Here is a 24,700-nt window from a genome sequence, read left to right on the forward strand (position 1 = left end):
AAGAAGGAGGTGGGCTATGATGTGTGTCAAGTGGCTAAGAGGAGCAGAAGAGGCATGGCTGCCACGTGGGAAGGAGGGCTCTATGTGCTTGGGTGGGCAGCCCTCCCTGAATCCTGGGACAACCTCTGGTGTCCTCCATATCCCACTGGGCAGACACCTACCTGGCTTGGAGGCTTGCATACCCCAGCAGAGGCCAGGTGCCATCCAAAGGCCCTGCACGGCTCTCACGGGTCCCGGGGTTGGGGAGACCCTACCACCCCCTCCAGTCGCCCACCCGCAGCCCCGCTCCGTCACGTTCCAGCCGCCTGACTCAGGCCGCGGGGCGGGGAGCCGGGAGGCGGTGCCGGCGCCCGCTCGGCCCTGGAGGCGGCACCAGGAAGCACCCGCCCCGGCCGGAGCCGCCATGTAACCGGCGCCGCCCGGAGCCCCAGCCGCGCGGGCCCCAGCGACCCGCCCGCCATGGGAGACGAGGATGAGGACGAGGGCTGCGCCGTGGAGCTGCAGATCACCGAAGGTGGGTGCGGGATCCTGAGGCGGCTGTCCCAGACGGGTGGCAAGAGTCAGCGACCCGCTGGGCTCATTCGCCCCCCCTGTGCCCGCAGCCAACCTGACTGGGCATGAGGAGAAGGTGAGCGTGGAGAACTTCGCGCTGCTCAAGGTGCTGGGCACGGGAGGTGAGGAACCGCGTTCACTGGGCCAGTGCCCCTGGCATGGTGCTTTGGGCCTTCTGCCCGCTCGCCCGCCTGGGCCTGGGCCTGGGCCTGGCTGCTGGGGAGGTCCCCCCACCCTTTCCCGGCACAGCTCCCCTTTCCCGCCCCGCCCTACCGTACCAGGGTTCCATGCCCACTTGCAGGGCGTCCAGGTTGACATCACTCCTCTCTGCAAAGTCCTGTGCGTGCATGCCCCCCTGTCGCGATTTCCTAGTCTCTTTGGGGGTTTGACTCTCTCCCAAGAGCTTTGCATAGCTTCTTCCCTTGTCCCCTTGCGAGCCCCACTCTTGTATTTTGCAAACCCCCAAGTCCGGGTTTGCACATCCCTCCGCTGTCTGGGAGCGCGCCTCTGCCTCCGGTGCCAGCGTTTTCATCCTTTCTCAGCTCTCTGATCGTCCCAGGTTTGCACGTGCCCCGCCCCCTCCCCGCCCCGCAGGCCTTCTGGAGTTGCAAGCTCCCCAGGCTAGCTTGCACTGCACTGCACTTAGCTTCTCAGGCTTAGCTGAGCACCCTCCCGGCAGGTGCTCACCTTTTCCTTAGAAGGCTCTGTCAGCCTTTTGCACCCCTGCACCCCTCTTCCCACCAGTCTGCACCGCCCTCACATTTACAGCCCACCTTCCATCCGCTTGCTTGCTGCTCCCACAGCCTACGGGAAGGTGTTCCTGGTGCGGAAGGAGGGTGGGCACGATGCGGGCAAGCTCTATGCCATGAAGGTGCTACGCAAGGCGGCGTTGGTGCAGCGCGCCAAGACGCAGGAGCATACCCGCACCGAGCGCTCAGTGCTGGAGCTGGTGCGCCAGGCACCCTTCCTGGTTACACTGCACTACGCCTTCCAGACGGATGCCAAGCTGCACCTCATCCTGGGTGAGGGCCTGTCACACCCTGGCTTTGGAGGGGGACGGAAGTTAGGTTAGGCTACCTTATAGGGGAACATCTCAATCTCTCCTGCACCCCTAGACTATGTGAACGGTGGCGAGATGTTCACTCACCTCTACCAGCGACAGTACTTCAAGGAGGCTGAGGTGCGAGTGTACGGGGGTGAGATTGTGCTGGCCCTGGAACACCTGCACAAGGTAAGAGAGGGCCTGGCTTCTGGTTGCTCTTTGGGTACTGCCCTGAGCCTGATGAGGGGCTTCCTGTTTGAGGAACCTGGGTGGGGACCTTGAAAGAATTGCTTGCCTTGGCCTCCGGGCTTGAAACAACACTACCTGGTAGGGTCTCCTGCCCCAGAACCTTTTGGAAGGGGCTTTCCTCTAACAGGAACTCAGATTTACCTTCACCGGACTTCCTCAAGTGGTGACCTCAGACCTCAGTCCCCAAAGCTTTTGAAATGGGGCTTTTTGTTCACATCAGTCCTCTTGGAGACCTTGGCCACAGGGCCTTTTTGCTTTATAACTTCAGTGGTTCCTTTCTATTCCTTTCTTATTTGTTTTTTTATTGTGTGTATGTGCGACATGTGTAGGTACATATATATAGTCACAGCATGTATGTGGGTCAGATTCTGTAACATCAGCTCTCTCCTTCCACCTTTACATGGGTTCTGGGGATCAAATTCAGGTTGTCAGCCTTTCCCGGCAAGTACTTTATCTGCTGAGCCATCTTGTGTAAGATCCCAGCATCTCATGTAGCCCAAGCTGGCCTTGAACTCCCTACGTTGTCAGGAATGACCTGGAACTTCTGATGCTGCGGCCTCTGTCTCACAATGCCCAGTTTTGTGTGGTTCTGGGGATCCAACCCAGGGCCTCATGCTGGGCAAGCACTCCACTAACAGCTCACACCCCGCCGCCGCTGCCCTTTCTTCTTCTTCCTTTTTTGGTTGGTTTTGTTTTGTTTTAGACAGGGTCTCACTCGGTAGCCCAACTCTCCTGGTAATCGCTGACTAGCCAGGCTGGCCTCCTGCCGTAGCCTCCTGTGTCCTAGGATGACAGGTGTGACTGTACATGCCTGGGTCCAGTGGCTTTTCTAATGGCCAGCTCTGCCTGGGCTTGGTCCTGCCCTGGAGATCACCCTGCAGGCTAAAGATCTTCAAGATGCCTCTGTATCCCAAGTGAGGACCCACAGGGCTATGGCGGTGTCGGGTGTCTATTAGGGCAACACTCAGTGTTCCTTTTCTTCTGCCAGCTGGGCATCGTCTACCGTGACCTGAAGCTAGAGAATGTCTTGCTTGACTCGGAAGGTCACATCGTCCTCACAGACTTTGGGCTAAGCAAGGAGTTTCTGACAGAGGAGGTGAGTGGATGGTGAGCGTGGTCCACGGTGCTCCCAGCCAGGCCTTTGTCCTGCTCCCTCCAGATCAGCACCCTGGGGGCTGAGAGTGGATGGCTACAAAGGTTCCCACTGTTTCCCCAGGATCATCTAACGCTGAGCAAGTTCTGCTCTAAGCCTTTAGGGCCTTTGGGGCATGGGAGGGGTTAAGGTATCCAAATGGGTCCTTTCGGCTTCCCAGAAAGAGCGGACCTTCTCCTTCTGTGGCACAATCGAGTACATGGCCCCCGAAATCATCCGAAGCAAGGCTGGACATGGCAAGGTGGGTTATCCGGGTGAAGGTGGCAGGGGTGAGGCTGAACACACAAGGCCTTCACTCTGGCCCTGCCCCATAGGCTGTGGACTGGTGGAGCCTGGGTATCCTGCTCTTCGAGCTGCTGACAGGGGCCTCGCCCTTCACGTTGGAGGGAGAGAGGAACACTCAGGCCGAGGTGTCCCGGTAAGTTGTACGGGTCATGGAGGGCAGCTGAGGGCTCTACGGCCTGCCTGGGCTGGGTCGGGAGGGGGCTTGCTGCCCCTGACACCCCCACCCATCCTCCCAGACGGATCTTGAAGTGCTCCCCTCCCTTCCCCCTCCGGATTGGGCCTGTGGCACAGGACCTGCTACAGCGGCTGCTGTGCAAGGACCCTAAGAAGAGGTTGGGCGCGGGTCCCCAGGGCGCGCAGGAAGTCAAGAATCACCCCTTTTTTCAGGTGAGGCTTTTAACCTATGTCATCCTCTCATATCCATGCTGGGCTGCAGCAGGGGTAGCATAAATGTGTCCATGTTTTTCTGATGTTACGCACAATAAGGGGTCAAAGGGAGGAATGTGGAGACCTCACTGTCCTCAGGCCACTCTCTCCGGGCAGCTCCCTGAGAATGCAGGAACTGGAATGGAGCCTTCACATCAGACCTCACTGCATGGGTTTTCCTAGCTCTTGCCTTCTTCTGTTTACATGTAGGCATCAGATTTGGCATCTGTCTGATATGGCAACAAGAACATCCCTTTGTGGGTGTTTCCTGTGGCCAGGCACTCGCCTCCATACTGGGATCTCAGCTGAGTGCCTCCTGGGTTGCTCGAAGATCAGAGTCTTCCTCTCCCAGGCCAACATGGCCCTAGGCAGAGGTGTGGGCAAGAGTAGAGCCCAAGATGCAGATGAACAGGGTCCACTTCCTTCAGAGAATTTCTGGGATACCCCCAAGCCCAGACTGGGTGCTGGGAGAATACTCACCTGCCATTCTGCTGAAGCCCCAAGGTCTTTGAGGCATGACACTTGGAAGGGGTGTTCCTTTCCTTCTGCCCTTTCTTTGGAAAGCTCTTTGGACACATGCATGTACGTGTATACACACACACACACACACACACACACACACACACACACACACATGCACATACAGTGGGTGGGTGTGTGGTGGGGAAAAGCTTCTTCTCACATGAAAGAAGTCCAGAGTGGATTGTCTTTGAGAACACAAGCTTTGCTTTTTTTTTTTCCCCTCCATTCTTAGCTTGTGGCATCCATTCCCAGGGTTGCTTTGTGGCTCCGAAGGGCTGCTGAAGCTCTTGCTGTCTAGGCTGCTTCCCAGGCAAGAAGCAGGAGGAGGAAGGACGGGCAGGGAGGGCATCTGCCAGCTGCTCCTACCTTCCCTCCCAGGTGCTTCTTGACAACATCTGCTTGCAAACGATTGGGTACAGCCAGCTACAAGGAAGTGTTTGTAAGATGGCACATCCTGGTTATGTTAGGATTATGGTGCTAAAAAAAGACAGGGAAAATGGGTGTTGGGTAGAAATTAGTTAGCTCTATTACATTAGTGTAAACATATGTAAAAGGGCAGGTGCTCACTCCCAGACGTGAAAAATCCAAAGAACAGTGTTTCTTCATTCAGGAATATTTGTCTATTTTTATTTGTCTACACCATGTATGTGCAGTGTCTGTGGAGGGCAGAAAACGACATCAGACTGGAGTTACAGATCATTGTGAGCTGCTGTGTGGATGCTGGGAGTTGAACCCGGATCCCCTAGAGCAGCAGCCAGGGCTCTTACCCACTGAGCCATCCCTCCAGGCCCAGCTTGTTTGTGTTTTGATGTCACTGCATTACAAGTTCAGGAACTGACAGTGTGGAGTGGAAGCTCTGTAAGGGGGGAGGGGAGGGGGTGGGGCGGGGAGGCTGCCTACTTCAGGGTTGGGGCCTTTGCTCTTGGAGAGTGGTCCAGTGAGGGTAGACAGAGGAAAGTGGGGTCTCCACGTTCTGTCCTCTGACCTCTTATTGTATGTTATGTCAGAAACACACGGGCTCCTTTGCATCTCTCCACAATGTCAGAATTAATTGAGTAACAATAAGTCCACAAGCTGCATCAGTTTGAGTGGTTGATGTCTGTCAGGTAATCTATCCAGTTTCACTTCATAACTGGCTGTGGGCACTCAGAGGTTTTGTGTTGTTACACAGGGTTTCTCTGTGTAGTCCTGGCCTTGAACTCAGAGATCTGCCTGCCTCTGCTTCCCGAGTGCTGGCATTAAAGGGGTGCACCACCTGGCATCCACAGGTTCTTTTATTCTAATCTTTTTTTTTTGGTTTTTCGAGACAGGGTTTCTCTGTGTAGCTTTGCGCCTTTCCTGGAACTCACTTGGTAGCCCAGGCTGGCCTCGAACTCACAGAGATCCGCCTGCCTCTGCCTCTAATCTTTTTTTAAAACTTATTTTTGCATGCTGGGTAGTGGTGGCGCATGCCTTTAATCCCAGCACTCGGGAGGCAGAGCCAGGTGGATCTCTGTGAGTTCGAGGCCAGCCTGGTCTACAGAGTGAGTTCCAGGAAAGGCGCAAAGCTACATAGAGAAACCCTGTCTCGAAAAGCCAAAAAACAAAACAAAAACAAAAACACAAACAAAAAAAAACCAAACAAACTTATTTTTGCACTCAGTGTAATTGTGAGTAAAGTCCAGCCTGGTCTACACAGTGAGTTCCAGGACAGCCTGGTCTACACAGTGAGTTCCAGGACAGCTAGGGCTATGTCGAGAGTCCCTGTCTCAATAAACCAAAAGCCAGGACATGCATGTGAGGCCAGAGGACAACTTGTTGGTTTCTCCTTCCACTCTGTGTGTCCCATGGAGTGAGCTCACTTGGTGGCAAGTGCCTTTATCTGTGAAGCCATCTCACCTCCCTTTATTCCCGTCTTTATGCATATCAACTCTCCAATCACTGGTCCACATGCCACACAATATACAATATGCAGGTTGCAGAATGGCTAAGAAAGGGTTAAAGAGGCTGACTGCTGAGGTTGTCCTGAAGGCACAGAGCAGATGCAGGGCCCGGCAACAGGCTGTCTCTGGGCCGAGTCTGAAGTAGGCTGAATGTCACTGAAGGAGTAGCTGTGTGGGAGCCTGGGTCAGAGGCAGGAGTTCTCTGCTGTGACAGTTTTCCTGGATGAGACTCTTGCCTGTGAACCAGTGACTAGTCAGCAGGCCAGCCACGTTTGGTCTTGGGATCCTTCTTTTCCTAGTTCCAGGTGAGAGACTTCCTTTAAATGTGATATGTTCATGGGACTGATTTCTCTGATATCCCACCAGGGTCTCAAACTCCCTACGTAACTGGGAATGAGCTTGTATTTCTGATCCTCCTGCCTCCATCTTCCCAGTCCTAAGATTACAGGTGTGTCCAGTCTATGCATTCTGAGGATTAGACCAAGGGCTTTGTGCACATCTAGGGAAGTACTCGACCACCCGAGCTACACCCTGGCTCATGGATTCGTATATTTTCAGGTGTCCTGATTTATCAGATACAAATATTTATCAGCTTGTGCCTCTGGCTGTGCTGGCAGATGGTAGTTGTTTACCTGTATTAACAAGATGTAAAGTCATTCTTTCTCGGCAGTTAGACTCAAGATGGAGTAACTCAGGTCAGTCACTCAAGGCTAGGCACAGCTTGAAAGGTCCTATTCCATACAACAGAGGAACCAGAGTGACTTGGCCTGTTCTCACCTCTCACCCCAACCGTTCCTCCCTAGGGTCTGGATTGGGCTGCTTTGGCTGCCAGGAAGATCCCAGCCCCATTCCGGCCCCAGATTCGCTCAGAGCTGGATGTGGGTAATTTTGCGGAGGAATTCACTCGGCTGGAGCCTGTCTACTCTCCTGCCGGCAGCCCTCCACCTGGGGATTCTAGGATCTTTCAGGTGAGTGGGAACCCACCAGACCCGATGGAGGAGATGCAGGACACTACTGCCTGCTTCAGTTCTGCTGGCAAAGTCCCTGCGAGTCCCTGGGTCATGCTGAGGATACATCTCCACGGACCTTTCTACTTCCTAGAGGTTGCCTGAGGTTGTCAGTCACAGAAGCCACCACAGCTGTGTCACATCTGCTCACCTCCTTAACATTTTTACTTATTTATTTTATGTGTGTGTATATATATATATTGTCTGTTTGATGTTTATACACCATGAGCGTGCCTGGTGCCTAAGGAGGCCAGAAGAGGGTGTCAGATTCCTTGGGACTGGATTACAGACAGTTATGAGCTGCCATGTGGGTGCTGGGAATCAATCCCAGGTCCTCTGGAAGAGCAGCCAGTGCTCTCAGCTGCTGAGCCAGCTCTCCAGCCCCTGCTCCCCCTGCATATCCATGGGATTAAACATAAGGCCTCACTTGTGCTAAGGAGTGCTCTGCCACCGAGCCATGCCTCGAGCCCCTTTTTGCTTTTTATTTTGAGACACGGCATTGATGAGTTGCCCGCGCCAGCCTTGAACTTCCTGTCTCAGGAACTTGAACTGCTCAGTCTCCTGAAATACAGGCCTGCACCTCCAGGCCTGGCTTTTCATTTCCTCCCCATCCCACCATCTCCTTGTTATATAAGAAATTGCTTTAGGGCAGTGGTTCTCAACCTTCCTAATGCCTCGACCCTTTAACATAGTTCCTCATATTGTGATGACCCCCAACGATAAAATTACTTTTGTTGTTACTGTAATTTTGCCACTGTTATGAATCATAATGTAAATAGCTGATATTCCTGATGGTCTTAGGTGACCCCTGTGAATGGGTCGTTCCACACCAAAGGGCTCATGACCCCACAAGTTGAGAACCACTGCTTCAGAGAAATTTAGAGGTCTAGAGAGATTGCTCAGTGTGTAAGAGCACTGGCTGTTCTTCCAGATGATAGGAGTTCAATTCCCAGCACCCACAACCATCTACAACTCTAGTTCCAGGGGATCTGACATCCTCTTAGGCCTCTGAAGACATTGTCCACATGTGGTGCACAGACATTCATGCAGGCAAAACACCTACAACATATAGAATCGATAAATTAAAAAATACTGCTTTTGCCAGGCGGTGGTGGCGCATCCCTTTAATCCCAGCACTTCGGAGACAGAGGCAGGCGGATCTCTGTGAGTTGGAGGCCAGCCTTGGAGGATAGCCAAGGCTACACAGAGAAAGCCTGTCTTGAAAAACAAAAACAAGAAGATTTATGAAGGGCTGAGGTTGCAGCCCGGTTGGCAGAGAGCTTGCTTTGCATACGTGAAGCTTGGGTTTGGTCCTGGCACTGTATGAGCTGCGTTGGTGCTGCCACCTGTGATCCCAGCACTCAGGAAGTAGAGGCAAGAGGATCAGGAGTTCAAGGTCATCCTTTGCTACATATGGAGTATGAGGCCAGCCTGGGATACATGAAACTTAGTCTCAAAAAATTATTAATAATTTTCAAAATTGCTAAGTGAGCCCTCAGGGGAGAGAGGCTATGCTTATACCACAGCTAGGCATGGCCCTGGCATGGACATTTGTTTAGAGATTTAGGGCTGAATGACTAGACTTGCCTTAGCTCTGCATCCAGGGCCTGGGATGGTGTGGTCCTGTGTGAGCTGTTTCCTCGGTGCTTACCATTGTCCGACCTGATGCCCCAGACAGTGCACTGCCATTTCCGGAGGCACCAGGCCACACCTCTGCTGTCTTGCTTGCCCCAGAGCAGTCACCTGGCTAGCTCCCCACTGGCCAAACCACCTGGCTCCCTTTCCTGTGCACTTGAGCCCAGCACCTACTGCTGAGCAATTTGATGTGACTGATCTGGAAATCCCTAAGGATTGGGATTCATTCCTGTGTCCCCCGGGCCTAGGGCTCAAGTTCAACCTTAGAACATAGTTCAAACATACTGTATAAAAGCAGAACAATAGTGAGGATGATGGATCCAGCCAGTTATGATGGTATTACACTGGCCATCCCAGCACTCAGAGGACTGAGGCAGGAGGATTGAGAGTTTGATGTTAGCATAGTAAGACTCTGTGTTGAGTACCTACAATGTGATCTGGGCACTGGGAATGTACCAATGACCTTAATAAGAGAAAATACCATCTACTTGGAGTCTGTTTTCAAGAAACCAATGATGTCACGTGGTAATGTGCACTTGTAACCCCCAGCATTGGGAGACTGAGGTAGAAGGACTGTTGTGAATTTGAGGATAGCCTGGGCTACATAGTGAGTATCAAGCCAACCAAGGCTACATAACATGGCCCAGTCTTTAAACAAAGCAAAGACTGGACATGGTGGCACAGGCCTTTTAATCTCAGGACTCAGGAGGCAGAGCCAGGTGAGATATCTGTGAGTTCAGGCTAGCCTGGTCTACCATATAAGACCGTGTTTCAAAACAAATGAACAAACTCAAAACAACAGCAACAACAACAACACAAAGCATAAGCAAAACAATAACAACAACACAACTTTGAAACTGCCAGGACTCAGGTCTATATCAGAAAAGGCAGAGGTCAACCTTCTGCTCTCTTTGCCTTTCCTTGGCAGCCCGCCTGACAGAGGAGGCTGAAGTCTGGTTTGGAAAGGAAAAGAGTTGTTTCCCTGTAGCAGATATTGCGGGATTAAGTTAAGCGTGTATGACAACAGATGCAGCCCTTCTGCACAATCCTGGGCTACTAGTCTGTGCTAGGTACTATGCGGGTAGAGGATTGTCACTGTGGTCAGAAATACGGGCGTGTCACCCACCAGGAGGATAGACATGGCCCCAAGTGATGATAAAACAGGTGGAATGAAGTGCGTCCACACAGGCTGTGTGCACCCGCGTGTAAGAATACTCCTGACTGCCCCTTTGTGGAGGTCTTCCCTCTGATGAATTCAGTCCCCCAGACGAGCCCCCACCCGCACCTGCACCCCTCACACTAACTTGTACAGCAGCCCCCATGGGCGTCTGCCCCTGACATTTGTCCTTGCAGGGGTACTCCTTTGTGGCACCCTCCATCCTCTTTGACCACAACAATGCGGTGATGACAGATGTCCTGGAGGCACCTGGTGCGGGACACAGGCCTGGCAGGGCAGCAGTGGCCAGGAGTGCCATGATGCAGGTGGGCTAGCCTGGGATGGCGACAGTATTGGTTTGGTTGGGGGACTCTGGCCTGGTTCTGCCGGTTGCTGGTGGTATGACTTGGGTGTAGGCTATGACATGGCCACCCAGCTCCAGGGTGAGAATCTGACTGTCCCCCCATTGCCTCCAGGACTCGCCCTTCTTCCAGCAGTATGAGTTGGACCTTCGGGAGCCTGCACTGGGTCAGGGCAGCTTCTCCGTGTGTCGGCGATGTCGCCAACGCCAGAGCGGCCAGGAATTCGCTGTTAAGATCCTCAGTCGCAGGTGGGAGCCGGCTTTGGACAGGGCCCACAGAGAGGCCTGGGGATAAGGGCCCAGGAGGCCACTGTGACTCCTCCTGCTTTGTCCCTAGGCTGGAGGAGAACACACAGCGCGAGGTGGCTGCCCTTCGCCTGTGCCAGTCACACCCCAACGTGGTGAATTTGCATGAGGTGTTTCATGACCAGGTGACTGACTCTTGTTAGGGGCGAACTGTGGAGTGGGGGACGGGAGAGAAGAAGGAGACCCTAGGAGTGGGGTCTGAGAAGCGTCGGACCTGAGGACTGTGGGACGCTGCTGAGTCTGGAGGAGGAACAGAAAGTGAGGAGGATGCTCAGGAGGCGGAGCTTAGGGGATGGGCATTAAAACTGGATAAAGAGGTCCCGGGAAGCAGTTAATGGGGGTGTGTGTGTCCAGGAGTGGAATTTGAGGGCTCCCAAGATACCGAGGCAGGTGGTGGAGGTGACCCTCCGTGCCTTCTGCAGTTGCACACTTACCTGGTCCTGGAGTTGCTGCGAGGAGGGGAGCTGCTGGAGCGGATCCGAAAGAAGCGGCTCTTCAGCGAGTCGGAGGCCAGTCAGATTCTGCGCAGCCTGGTGTCGGCTGTGAGCTTTATGCACGAGGAGGCGGGCGTGGTGCACCGAGACCTCAAGCCAGAGGTGGGCGCCGGGCCCGGGCGGTGGGGCAGGACTGCCTGGCACCTGCGCCGGGCTGCCACTGACTGTCGCCCGCCTCCCTCCTGTAGAACATCTTATACGCAGATGACACGCCCGGTGCCCCTGTAAAGATCATCGACTTCGGGTTCGCGCGACTGCGGCCGCAGAGCCCAGCGGGACCCATGCAGACACCTTGCTTCACGCTGCAGTATGCAGCCCCCGAGCTGCTGGCACAGCAGGGCTATGATGAGTCCTGTGATCTTTGGAGCCTGGGTGTCATTTTGGTAAGGTTCTCGGAGGAACCTGGGGTTACCAAGTGTGTTAGTGGGGGTAGCAGTGTCTTTGAGGCTAGGATGCAAAGCAGGGTCTCTGTGATACTGGGATTGAGAGCCCATCACTCTTGGGACCATGCAGTGCAGAGGGCCGTGGTGCTGTGGGTGGGTTGAGGATGCAGCTTCAGTCTTGCATCCTGGACCCCTCTCACTCCTTCATCTCCCCCAGTACATGATGCTGTCGGGGCAAGTTCCCTTCCAAGGGTCCTCTGGCCAGGGCGGGCAGAGCCAGGCAGCTGAGATCATGTGCAAGATCCGCGAAGGGCGCTTTTCACTGGACGGGGAAGCCTGGCAGGGTGTGTCGGAGGAAGCCAAGGAGCTGGTCCGAGGTGCGGAACTGGAGGACTTGGGCATGGCTGAGGCGGGTGTTTGTGTGAGGCAAGCGAGTCCTCGGTCAGACATCCTGGTTGAGGGACAGGTGCGGGAGCAGAGTAAGTCTCCCTTTCCAGCATGTCCCTGCCTCGCCACCAGGGCTACTGACAGTGGACCCAGCCAAGCGGCTGAAGCTGGAGGGGCTGCGAAGCAGCTCCTGGCTTCAGGACGGCAGCGCGCGCTCTTCTCCACCGCTTCGGACGCCGGATGTGCTGGAGTCCTCTGGACCAGCTGTGCGCTCCGGGCTCAACGCCACTTTCATGGTAAGGGGCAGACCGCCGGGTAAAGGGGCCTGACCTCCGGAGGCTGGAGGCCTGGGGCCTGTAGATCTGGGCACTATGGGATGCGCTCCAAGACTCCAAGGCGAGGATCAGCAAACCCAAATCAGGCCAGGTTGGGGACACTCATCCTCCTCTTTCCCAGGCATTCAACCGAGGCAAGCGGGAAGGCTTCTTTCTGAAAAGTGTGGAGAATGCGCCTCTAGCCAAGAGGCGCAAGCAGAAGCTCCGGAGCGCAGCTGCCTCCCGCCGCGGCTCCCCGGTGCCTGCCTCCTCGGGTCGCCTAACAGCCTCTGCCACCAAGGGGACACCCCGCCGAGCCAACGGCCCCTTGTCCCCCTCCTAGCTCCCGCCACTGTGACCCCCTTCCCCTTAGGAGCTGTGACCCTTAGGAGCCTGGTGCTGCCAGCCGCTCCCACTCTGATCCCCAGGAATTGCCCTCCCCTCCGCTCCCCACCCAGTCCCAGACAGAGCAGAAGTATTTTTATAAGCAGAGATTTTTTAAAAAATGTCTTACCAGATAAGAGCTGGGGACACAGGGAAGCAAGTGTTGTGAGCAGAGTGGGGTTTACCACCCTGCCCCACCCCCCACACTGCCTCATCAAGAGAGAGGGCCTTTCTCAGGGCCTACTCCACTAAGGAAGGGCATCCTTTCCCATTCTTAAGCACGCAGTTACCATGGGGAAGAATCAGGAGCACCCCCGCTCCTGTGCTCCCCGGGGCCTTGCCCCTGGGAGGGGATACCCGTCAATATGATGTCACTTTATGGACCGTGTGCAATTATGTCCACCAAAGACCTGTGTTGGGAACGGGAGAGAGACCCTGGGGGACCTCTAGAGCATTTCTGAGAGGCACCACTTTTGCGTCACCGGCTTCTCCCTTAGTGGGGCTAAGGAAAGAGGTAGGGGCACCCCTACAAGGGGAGCCCCTTTGTCACTCACCCACTCCCCATGGGCACAGCTGCCTCTGGCTGCGGGTGGAGCCTTGGGGGGCTGGGCTGGGCACCCACTGTCACTGCCTCCGCCCCTCTAGGCTGTGCCTTTGACTTTAAAATAAAACTCCATCCAGTGCTGCATGTGGTATCTATGGTTTGTGTTCATGGTGGGGGTTTCTGGAGCTGGGGGTAGAGGGACAGGTAAGACCTTTGAGAGGGTGTCAAGAAGGTGGCCTTCATCCTTGGTCGCTTCGTTGTGTGTGTGGTGTGCACCTGTGCATGCAGGTATGCATGCATAAATGTATATTTGTGTGTGGAGCCCTGAGGTCCATGTAGGTCCACCTTTCCTTCATTGCTCTCCATCATTAATATTAATTAATTAATTTTTAAGACAGGGTCTCTACATAGCTTTGGCTGTCCTGGAATTCAGTACATAGACCAGGTTGGCCTCAAACTCACAGAAATCCATCTGCCTCCGTTTCCTGAATGCTGGCATTAAAGGCATGCACCACCTTGATCGGCCTCCATCTTTATTTTTTGAGACTGTGTTTCTCACTGAACCTGAGGTTGATCTGCTGGGTGGATGAGGCAAGTTAGCCACCAGCTTCAGGAAACCATCTGTCTCTTCCCCCTGTAAGGCTGGGGATGCAGGCTCCCATGCCATGCCTGGTTTTTCATATGGGTCCTGGGGACCCCGACTCATGTCCCCCCCTGTACTGGATGCACCTCACTGCCTGACTCACCTCCCAGGCCCATCACTTTGTTTGTGTGTGTATGCCTGTTTACGTTAACGTGGGTGTGCATGTGTTCAGGTGCCTGTGTGTGTTTGTGCAGAGACCCAAGGTTGACGTTGAGAGGCTTCCTCAATTACCCTCCATCTTACGCATTGAGCTGAAGCTAGGGATTGCAGATGGGGCTGGTTTGGCCAGCCAGCTAGCTTGTGGATCCCTACTTAGCCTTCCGGGCCACCAAGCCCATTCCACATTTATGTGGATCCTGGGATTGTTACTTACTCAGCCAACCTCCCACCCTTTCCCCAACTCCCACCCTCCACCCCTGTCATTTGCCTTTTGAGATCCAGTAGCCCCTGGCTGTTCTGGAACTCACTAGGTAGTTGAGGGAATAGTTACTGGGACCTGGAACTTTTTACCACCCCCACCACCCCACCACCCCCGCTTCTGATTCCACCTCCTGAGTGTGTGCACCACCACGATCCAACCTGGTGCCTTGTGCATGCTAGGGAAACACTCAACCAGCTCTTGGGCTTAAAAAAAAAGCTTTTATTTCTTTTTTTCCTTTATTTTTATTTATGTGTATGGGTGTTTTGCCTTCGTGTATGTCTGTGCACCACGTGCATGCAGTGCTATCTGAAGCCAGCAGAGGGGGCCAGATTCCCTGGAACTAGAGTTATTAGTTGTGAGCCACCATTTGGGTGCTGGGAATCAAGTCCTTTGGAAGATCAATTGGTGCTTTTTTGTTTGTTTGTTTGTTTAAAGATTTATTTATGTATTGTGTATATAGTGTTCTGCCTGCATGTATGCCTGCAGGTCAAAGAGGGCACCAGATCTCATTATAGATGGTTGTGAGCTACCTTGTGGTTGCTGGGAATTGAACTCAGGACCTCTGGAAAAGGAGCCAGTGTTCTTAACTGCTGAGCTATCTCTCCAGCCCACAATTGGTGCTCTTAACCTCAGAGCTATCTTTCCAGTCTTGCTCCTGAGTTTTTTTGTTTTTTTTTTTTTTTGGTTTTTCGAGACAGGGTTTCTCTGGGTAGCTTTGTGCCTTTCCTGGAACTCACTTGGTAGCCCAGGCTGGCCTCGAACTCACAGAGATCCGCCTGGCTCTGCCTCCCGAGTGCTGGGATTAAAGGCGTGCGCCACCACCGCCCGGCGCTCCTGAGTTTTTGACATAAGCCAAACTTATCTTATCTGTGTCTGGGCAGCTCTGGACAGGTTTGTGACTAGTAGATAACTTTAGCTCAGTTAAGCAAAATACAAGCCTGTTTTAGTCTCTTGAAACTTCTGGCCAGGCCGGATCTAGGTAAAAGCAGTCTTCTGCACCACATTTCCCAGTGTTCCTTTCTTATTCAGCCTCTGTTGGTATTTGGGCCTGGAGGCCTCTTTAAGGCAAGGTGGGGCCCAGCAAGCTCTGGCTACCGACTGAAATAATCAAGTGATAGGTTCTTTGAGCGGGGAGGGACAGAGTTTTTCTATGTAGCCTTGACTGTCCTGGAACTCACTCTGCAGACCAGGCTGGCCTTGAACTCATAGAGATCTGCCTTTGCTTCCCCAGTGCTGGGATAAAAGGCGTGTATCACCACTACCCAGCCAGGTGGTAGGTTCTTAGGAAGTCTGAAGCTGCACTCTATTGGATGCTAGTAAGTCACATGGCCACCCTGAGCTCATCATTTTAATAAAGAATGCCATTTGCTGATTGGCTTATGGCAGAGCTGATTAGCTATGGATCATGGACTTCCCCTTTCGAGGCTCTTTGGATAGAGAGTAGGAGACTTAGTGGGCTTCTCCAATGACCTGTCAGTGGTGAGAGCAGCTTTCTCTAAGGGGAATGATACTCATTTCTGGGGCAGCTGTGGTCTGAGCACCCTTGATGGTGCCCTAGGTCAGGGCTTCTATCCATTTAGCATGGCTATGCTGTTCATGCAAGCTCTGGCTACCGACTGAAATAATCAAGTGATAGGTTCTTTGAGCGGGGAGGGACAGCCTTCCTCCATGCTTTCCAAGCCGTGCTGTGGGACTGTGAGGTGGACCTTCCCATTATGTTTATCTCTTGGTGGAAGTGGTATCTGGATGTCTGGGAATCTGAGTGGAGTCCCTGGGGTTGCCAATGTCAGGGCGAAGCTAGGCAGGCCTTGAAGACAGTGCTGCTGATGTGGGTGGGTGGTGTCCTCAGGGAGTGTACCTCTAGGTGGTATGGAGTGCCCAGGCTTGTCCTATCCTGGTGCTCTGGAAGGGTGGGGGACAGGCCCTGGCAAGGATCCTGGGAGATGATCTATCTCTAATTCCAGCTCCTCTGCTGTTGGTTATTGATTGTGTGACATGAGCAAGGCACCCAATAGCCCAGGCTTCCCCATCTATCAAAAAGAGTTCCTTTGGAATCAGCAGGGAATCAGGCACTGAGTGTTCACTGAATTCTAGTGGGCAAGACTCTTCCTGAACACTGCAAGTGGGAATCTCACTTAAGATAGGAAAATGGAGCTGGGCATTGGTGGCACACACCTTTAATCCCAGCACTCAAGAGGCAGGGAGGCAGAGGCAGACAGATCTCTCTGAGTTCCAGACCAGCCTGGTCTACATAGTGAGTTCCAGGACAGTCAGGACTATGTGGACAGATCCTGTTTCAAGAAAAAAAAAAAAAAAAAAAAAAAAGACAGGAGAATGGTGGCTGGAGGTGTAGTTGGTGGAGTGCCTTTATTGCACATATGAAGACCTAGGTTCCATGCCCAGCACTACATAAACCAGATGTGGTGGCACACACACCTGTAATTCAACACTCAGAAGTGAAGGCAAGTAGAATTAGGAGTTCAAGGTTATCCTTGGTCATCCTTGGGTAAATACCAAGTTCAAGGTGATCCTGGGTTTTAAAAACTAACAAACAGCCGGGCGGTGGTGGCGCACGCCTTTAATCCCAGCACTCGGGAGGCAGAGCCAGGTGGATCTCTGTGAGTTCGAGGCCAGCCTGGTCTCCAAATCGAGTACCAGGAAAGGCGCAAAGCTACACAGAGAAACCCTGTCTCGAAAAACCAAAAAAAAAAAAAAAAACTAACAAACAAAGGCCGGGCGGTGGTGGCGCACGCCTTTAATCCCAGCACTCGGGAGGCAGAGCCAGGAGGATCTCTGTGAGTTCGAGCCCAGCCTGGGCTACCAAATGAGTCCTAGGAAAGGTGTAAAAAGTTGCACAGAGAAACCCTGTCTCGAAAAACAAAACAAAACAAAACAAAAAAACCAAAAAAAAAAAAAAAAAAAAAACCCTAACAAAGGAAAGCTAGGAAAGTTAGTGTCATTTCATTAGACACTCACTAGCATAGACTATGGCAGTAAAAAAAACCCCAAAAAACAAACAAACAAAAAAAACCTCTGAAGGAGGGAGGGAGAGATGGTTCAGTGGTTAAGAGCACTGGCTGCTCCACCAGAAGACCTGAGTTCAGTTCCCACATGATGGCTAACAGTGGTCTGTAACTCCAGTAGTTCCAGGGGATCTGACACACACTTCTGGCCTCTGTGAACCCCAGGCATGCACACGGTGTACAGACATCCATGCAGGCAAAATACCTATCCACTTAAAAAATAAAAATAAATAAGTCTAAAAACGTTTGCAGGGCTGGTGAGATGGTTTGGTTGGCAAGGGCAGTTGCTAGGCCCAACAACGTGGGTTCCATCCCTGGGACCCACGTGTTGGAGGGAGAGAACCAGCTCACTCAAGTTGTCCTCTGGTCTCAAGTGTTTGTGCACATGAATTCTTGAGTACTTCCAGGTTACTCAAACAAATAACCAGATAGAAAAACTTCATGTTAATTGAATATTGCTTGAAGGAAAAATCAGAAAGTACAAATGAGAAGAAAGTGAAGAGTCACTTGGCTTGACTCTCCACAGACGTACACACACACACACACACACACACACACACACACACACACTCTCTCTCTCTCTCTCTCTCTCTCTCTCTCTCTCTCTCTCGATGTTTTTGAAACAGGGTCTCTCCGTGTAGTCCTGGCTGTCCTGGAATTGACTATGTAGATGCCTCGAACTCACAAAGATCTGCTTCTGCCTCCAGAGTGCTAGGATTAAAGGAATGTACCACTAGACCCGACTTTTCTTTGTTTCTTTTTTAGATTTTTCTCAGTATTTTGAAGCAGGCACTGCCACAATTTCCTTTTGCTTTTGAAGAAAGGTCCTATGTAGCCCAGGTTGGCCTCTAACTCCATATGTAGCCAAGGATGACTGTGAATTCCTGATTCTCCTGCCTCCACCTCTTAAGTATTGCACATACAGGTATGTGCAGTGCCAAGGATGGAAAACAGGGCTTTGTACATACTAGGCATGCGCTCTACCAACTGAGCCACAGCCATAGCCCCCCACCCGATTTCTTTATGGATATGAATTTTAATTGGAATAACATCAATATGTAGCTAGATTCTCATAGCACGTCTCAAACTCAGAGGCTGGTGTTGACCATTTCCATCCCTCGTTATATTTTGTAATTACTTTGTAGAGCCACAGGCATCCCTTCCCACCATTTATTTAGATTATTTCTATTTTTGGCTGCCAGGACACTTCAGTTCCCCACTGTTCTGAGCAGTGCTGCACAGAGCGCTGGTCCAGCGTGTGAACTGTCTGAATTTGATTCCCAGCCCTGAATAAACTGGGTGTGGTGGTGCAACCTTGCAATCCCAGCACTTCCGAGGTGGAGGCAGGGGGACCAGGAGTTTTAAGGCATATCCTTAGAACATAGTGCACTCGAGGCTGTGTGAGACTGTCTCCTCTCTACTCCCTCAAAAAAGTAAAAAGAAGACAAGAACAGAGACTCTGATGCCAAAAGTCGCTGCTGCCCTTTTGCACTGGGTGGTGCTGCAGATACTGTTGCATGCAGCTAGGACCTTGGGAGTGTGGCATGGGGTGTGTAGGGGCCATAAGCCAAGCAGGAGGCCCAACAGGTGACTTCCTCCTCTGCTGGATGGGCTGGGGGGAGTCAGCTTTAGGGATGGGTGCATGGCCCCAGGGCCAAGAGTACGTGTCCGGGCTGTGGGCCTGCCCTGAACACTGTAGATGGGCACGTACCTGGTCCTGGAGAGATGCTCAAAGCCCAGCCTGGCTCCTGTTTTCACTGCTCACTTGGTTCTGAAAGTCTCAATGGAAGTGGGGATAGACACATTGCAGGTGTAAGGTTAGGTTCTAGAGGTGATTCTAGTAGGTGCTTCCTCCCAAGAAGGAAGAAAAAACAAACAAACAAACCCCTGAGTTCAGGAAATTAAGAGACAGGCTCAGGTCCAGTCCCCGAGGCTGTGGATCTTGTTTATTATTATTATTGTTTTGAGACAGGGTTTCTCTGTGTGCCTTGGCTTCCTGGAAATCTCTTTGTAGCCCAGGCTGGCCTCAAACTCCCAGAGATCTGCCTGCCTCTGCCTCCTGAATGCTGGGAATAAAGGTGTGCGCCACCACATCCAGCTTATTATTTTATTTTTGAGACAAGTCTCACTGTGTAGCTCTGGCAGCACTGGAACTCGTTATGTAGACCAGGCTGGCCTCGAGCTCACAGAGATCCACCTGCCTCTGCTTCTGGAGTGCTGGGATTAAGGGTGTGCATCACTGTTGTGTGACAAAACTTTTCCTGGAGAGACAAAATGCACATGTCTACTCAACCCAGATAGGGAACCCATGGCAGACTAAAGTACAAATAACACCAAAGTCCAATTTGGTCACCTCAGGAGTTTTATTGTGGTTACTTACAGGAATGTGGGTGAGTAATTACAGAAACAGAAATGACTCAGACAGCTGCATAACCAAAGCCCACCCCAGCATGGGTGACAGCTCATAAAGCAGAGAACCTGGAGCACACTGTGCAGCAGCTTACTTAGCAGGTTGGAGAGTGTCCTTTTCAGGTGCCTCAGTGGTCTAAACCTCTTCTAGGCAACTTGGCTGTTTTCTGCTTCTTTAGGGCAGCTGATCTGGTCTCAGGGTCTTCTTTGCAGCTTGCCTCTGCTCTTTTGAGAGGGATTCTCAGCTTTTATAGCTTATTCTGGCAGGAGAGTCCTAACAAATCTGGTCAGTTTCAGGAACTTCCTGAAGCTATGTGAGTTGCTTACTTTCCTGTTTAAGGAGCTTCTGGGCTGGATGGAATGTTTCAGTCTTGGAGGAAACTGTTACAGAACAGCCATCTTGCTTAGCCCAGTGTTGTGGGATATTATTCAATCACACTGTGAACACCAAGTGTGCATTTGTGTTAATTAAATAAAAACAACCTTGCTTCAGGGGGTGGAGCCAGCAACTAGTTGACCGGAATTAGCTTTAGAAAGTCCAGAGGAGCCAGGAAGACGGATAGAGTGGCAGTCATGTTAGTAACTTTTAATTGCTTAGGGTTAGTTGGGGGTTACAGTTATCAATTTTCAGGCAGGCCTGGATAAATCCCAGGCTTTCTCCTTGAGCTGCTGTGGAGGCTGACTGGCCAGCGTGTACACTGGCCAGCGTGTACTGACTGTAGGGGCTGGCTCAGTGATTTAGGCTTGGTACATCCTATCTCCCTGTCCCTGTTGTCAGGGGCATCAGTGATTGTCTTTTGTTCATGGACCTCCCAGAAACTGCTTGATCAGTCTCAGGAAACTGAAACTGAGGCCTGATCTCAGAGAGAAGACGGAGCAGCCTGTTATGGCGTCTGCTTGGTCCTCTCAGAGGTTGTTTCATATGGCATGCATTCACCCTGTGTGAAGCACATATTAAACTCATGGGCAGCTCGGAACAGAATTATCCCCCGAGACGGGGAAGAATTGGTATAAGCAGCACTGATGGCAAACGTGGTGGAAAGGGGAAGCTAGCGCCGTAGATCGACGAAGCAGGGCTGGGGGCAGATATTTCCCAAGGCCAGTTGCTAGGTGAAGGCCTGCATGCTGAATTGCAAAGGCAGCTTGAAGTTGATGAGCACACCTTTCCCCTGTGTTGTTTAGCAGCCTTAAATGCTTGGGACACTGTTGGAGAATCAGGAAAGAGATTTGAGTCATTTACTAAAATTATACAAGGCCCCAAAGAAGTCTTCACCGATTTTTTTTTTTTTTTTTGCAAAGATTGACCTCAGCTGCATATAGAATAGTATCAGATCCAGAAATCAGACAAATAGTAATAGAATCTTTGGCTGGTTTTTGAAAATGCTAATTCTGAACACAAAAAGATGATCAGGCCTCTAAAGGCAAGATCAGCACCAATAGATTAATGGATTAGAAATACGGCTGATGTTGCATCTCATACTTAGGATGCAACTTTAGTAGGAGAAGTAATCTCCAAAGGTTTTGAGAAAAGCCAAATTGTCAAATGTCTTGGCTGTGGCAAGCAAGGTCATTTCAAAAGGGATTGTAGTCAAGGTATTCCTAGAAACAATGTTTTTTTCTAGAGTTAATTCAAAAAGAAGGTCCCAGCCTTCTGGAGTATGCAGAAAGTGTGGCAAAGGCTAACATTGGACTAATGAATGTAAACTAGCAAGGGAAGATGAAACAGTTTTTTTAATATTACAATATAAATGCTTAGCCGATAGCTCAGGCTTGTTATTAGCTAACTCTTACACTTATATTAACCCATATTTCTATCATACTTTGCCATGTGGCTTGGTACTATTTCTCAGTGTGGCATTCTCATCTTGCTTCTCTGCATTTTCTAGCAGCTCTCTTACTCTGCCCTTCTCTCTCAGCATTCTCCCTGTGTCCGGCTGCCTTGCCCAATCTCTTTCTGCCCTGCCATCGGCCAATCAGCTTTATTATTAACAACGAGCATAATCCACAGCAAACAAAAACCTCCAGAGATAGATTATATAGTGCTTTATTAACTTTAAAGTTTTTAAATGCTAATGAACAAAATAACAACAGCAACTGAGAAACATTGGATTGTGGGGGGGGGACTGCTGAATTACACTAGCCCATGTATCTTAAGAATGTCTTAACTTCAGAGTGGAAGTCAGGAAATGTGTTGCACTGCGAGAGAAGTCATGCCTTTGTTTCCCCAGGAAATGAAATGCTATGGATTCCTTCAAAATTAATAAAGATTAGATTTGAACAGGAGAGATCTCTTGATTAAGGAGAGGTGGTAGTTCATCAAACAGCTTGATCATTCAATACAAACTAAGTTATAAGAATAACAAATGTCTTTCATTTGCTCAGGTATGAAAAAATATCATCATAATAATATTTTTTAATGATAATTTACCAAAAGCACAATTGGCTTACTGGCATGAAAGGAAAAATGGGTTTTCTTTTCTTTTCTTTTTTTCCAGAGCTGAGGACCGAACCCAGGGCCTTGCACTTGCTAGGCAAGTGCTCTACCACTGAGCTAAATCCCCAACCCCCAAAAATGGGTTTTCTTAAACCACATGTCTTAATTCCATATTAGAATGTTAAATTGCAGATTGTCATGTGACTCATATCATCTTGGATATCAGCTTTTGAGTTTTCTTTTCAAATAAGAAGGATATTTTTGTTGTCTGGTATTAAAAGCCCACTGAAGAGAGTTAAAGTGTTTTAAGTAAATTCAAAAGGTTACTAAAAAGACAGGCTAAAATTTAAAATGATGATCCCTTGTGATCTAGAAGCAAATATACATTAACCTTGAATTTATGTATATATAAAGAGAAAGGGGAAAATAGGTATGTTTATCCACATATACCAAGGTACATTTCAAATTCAAATTCAAGGTAAATTTCAAAAAAATTTTTTAAAGTTAAAAGACAATACTTTTTCTGTTGCCAAAAAACATTTTGCCTTAACAAAAATATAACCTGCAAAAAAAGGATCTCCCCAAAGTTAGGGTTGGGTGGGGCAGGGTTATATTTTTGTCTTTCCAGGGATAGAAAAGTATCCAACTAAGGAATCCAGAGACCACTGGACAAATGAGATGTCTGAAGAAGGACAAATTATCAAGATAAAATATCCCAAGAAAAAGAGTAAATTGGCCTAATGGTATAGCACACCTCCAACAGGGTAGAATTTTATAAATCTTCCCAAATGCTTGTTTTTTCTGCTCTCTACAAACATAAAAGGCAAATGATCTTTTCGTGGTCTCAGTTCAATTAAAAATTAAAGCTGGCTTTGGAGTTGGAACACGGCTCTCTCCTTCTCTAAACCCAAGCATGCTTGTTAAAGGAAAATCCAAAATCTCTGTCTCATGTCAGAAGAGCCACCTGGCATAAAACAGAAGAAAATAAAAATTAAGGGAATATTCTATTGCCACTAATCTTATAGTCCTTTGGTTTTGACTCTTTAAATTTTTTTTTTGGTTTTTCGAGACAGGGTTTCTCTGTGTAGCTTTGCGCCTTTTCCTGGCACTCACTTGGTAGCTCAGGCTGGCCTCGAACTCACAGAGATCCGCCGGCCTCTGCTTCCCGAGTGCTGAGATTAAAGGTGTGCGCCACCACCGCCCAGCAAATTTTTTCTTAAGATATATTATCTCAAAATCTATAAGACTGTTATATCTGTCTGTCTGCCTGCCTATCTATCTATCTATCTATCTATCTATCTATCTATCTATCTACGTGTAACTTTCTGCCAGGATATTAGTAGTCATACAGAGTACTAATTCTAGAAATAAGCTTCATCTAGCTTCTAGTACATGTTTTCGGGTTTGAGTCTGAAGCAGGTAATTTTTTTATTTTTTATTTTTTTGGTTTTTCAATACAGGGTTTTTCTGTAGTTCTGGAGCTCGTCCTGAAACTCACTCTGTAGACCAGGCCTGGCCTTAAACTCATAGCAATCCACCTGCCTCTGCCTCCTGAGTGTTGAGATTAGTGCTGAAAGGTGTGTGCTACCACCGCCTGCCTCTGAAGCAGGTAATTAGGAACTAAGTTTGTGTAACCCTGATGTACTTAATAGATTGTGTCCCTCTAACTTCTTAGAGATCTGCTGTATATGGCATTTAAAATGTTTAAGTTTTCTGCAGTGAACTGTGACCATTCCTAGCAGCAACCTTTGAAGTCTCTAAAAAGATGATGGAGCCCTACAATGACAATTCCACCTTGACTGTGATAATACCATCAAGCTGACAACCACCACCCAAAGCCAGTTTAGGACTACAAACTGCTCAGGACAACTTCAAAGCTGCTAGCTAAGATGGTCCAGCCTCACAGACTCCTGCAGCCAGGATTTGCGATAAGCCCCACACTTTCCCATCACACAGAGACTGGACAACAAATGATACAGCTAGCTCTCCCAGGACTTGACCATTTTGTTAGGGTCCCCTAGAGATGCCATCATCCCCAGACAACAGAAAGTAATTTTGAGAACACGATGCCCACCTTCCCAAAAGATAGGGTGGTTGGTTTTTGGTCATTCAGTGGGTTATGAATATTTGTCATTGTATAAGGGGGTTGTTGCAAGTTGTGATTGGTCATGGTCAGGGAGGAAATTAAGCAGAGGAGGTTAGATTCAGGGATCTCTTTCTGAAAAGAAAAAAAAATGGAGGATATGGGAATATGATAGGATGAAAGGGGAGATTATTGGATCTACTTTTAGACTAAAAAGCAACTACTAGTCTCAAATAGTTTACATTGGCATGGATTTTTGTATATTGATACAAATTTAAGGTTATTTTTGTTACAACATACTGTATATATGTTTCTACTCTTGTTTAAGATGTTGTACTTACGCAGTTCTTTTAAAAATGTAATGTAAGGTTCTAGTCCTTGAAAACTATTATTATAAACTACTTAGGATAATTAAGAAATGTAGGTTAGTAGTTAGTCACATATAGTAATCAAACTTGTAGTCATGTTAGATATGTTTTTAAGGTTAAACATATATTTTAGATAGACAGGTGGTCTTCAAACACTTCAGAGATCTACGGATTATGGCATTTAAGATGTTTTCATA

General features: G+C 49.9%; 1 protein-coding gene across 2 annotated transcripts; it reads left to right on the forward strand.

Moving 5' to 3' along the window:
- Positions 1 to 316: 316 nt before the first annotated feature.
- Positions 317 to 13,266, forward strand: Rps6ka4 (ribosomal protein S6 kinase A4). 2 transcript variants are annotated; one of them, XM_052761331.1, is made up of 17 exons: positions 317 to 514; positions 603 to 674; positions 1,356 to 1,574; positions 1,668 to 1,783; positions 2,832 to 2,939; positions 3,157 to 3,237; positions 3,311 to 3,414; positions 3,518 to 3,668; positions 6,955 to 7,119; positions 10,147 to 10,275; positions 10,426 to 10,559; positions 10,648 to 10,741; positions 11,039 to 11,212; positions 11,299 to 11,493; positions 11,711 to 11,870; positions 12,013 to 12,176; positions 12,337 to 13,266. In XM_052761331.1, the coding sequence occupies exons 1-17, from the start codon at positions 460 to 462 to the stop codon at positions 12,535 to 12,537; spliced, it is 2,322 nt and encodes a 773-aa protein (XP_052617291.1). In that variant the 5' UTR covers positions 317 to 459; the 3' UTR covers positions 12,538 to 13,266. The 2 variants fall into 2 exon arrangements, with proteins under 2 accessions (XP_052617291.1, XP_052617292.1); XM_052761332.1 differs by having other exon boundaries at positions 420 to 514; positions 603 to 628.
- Positions 13,267 to 24,700: the final 11,434 nt, after the last annotated feature.

This window comes from Peromyscus californicus, unplaced genomic scaffold (genome assembly GCF_007827085.1).
Source record: "Peromyscus californicus insignis strain IS unplaced genomic scaffold, ASM782708v3 Scaffold_4__1_contigs__length_199733344, whole genome shotgun sequence".
NCBI lineage: Eukaryota > Metazoa > Chordata > Mammalia > Rodentia > Cricetidae > Peromyscus > Peromyscus californicus.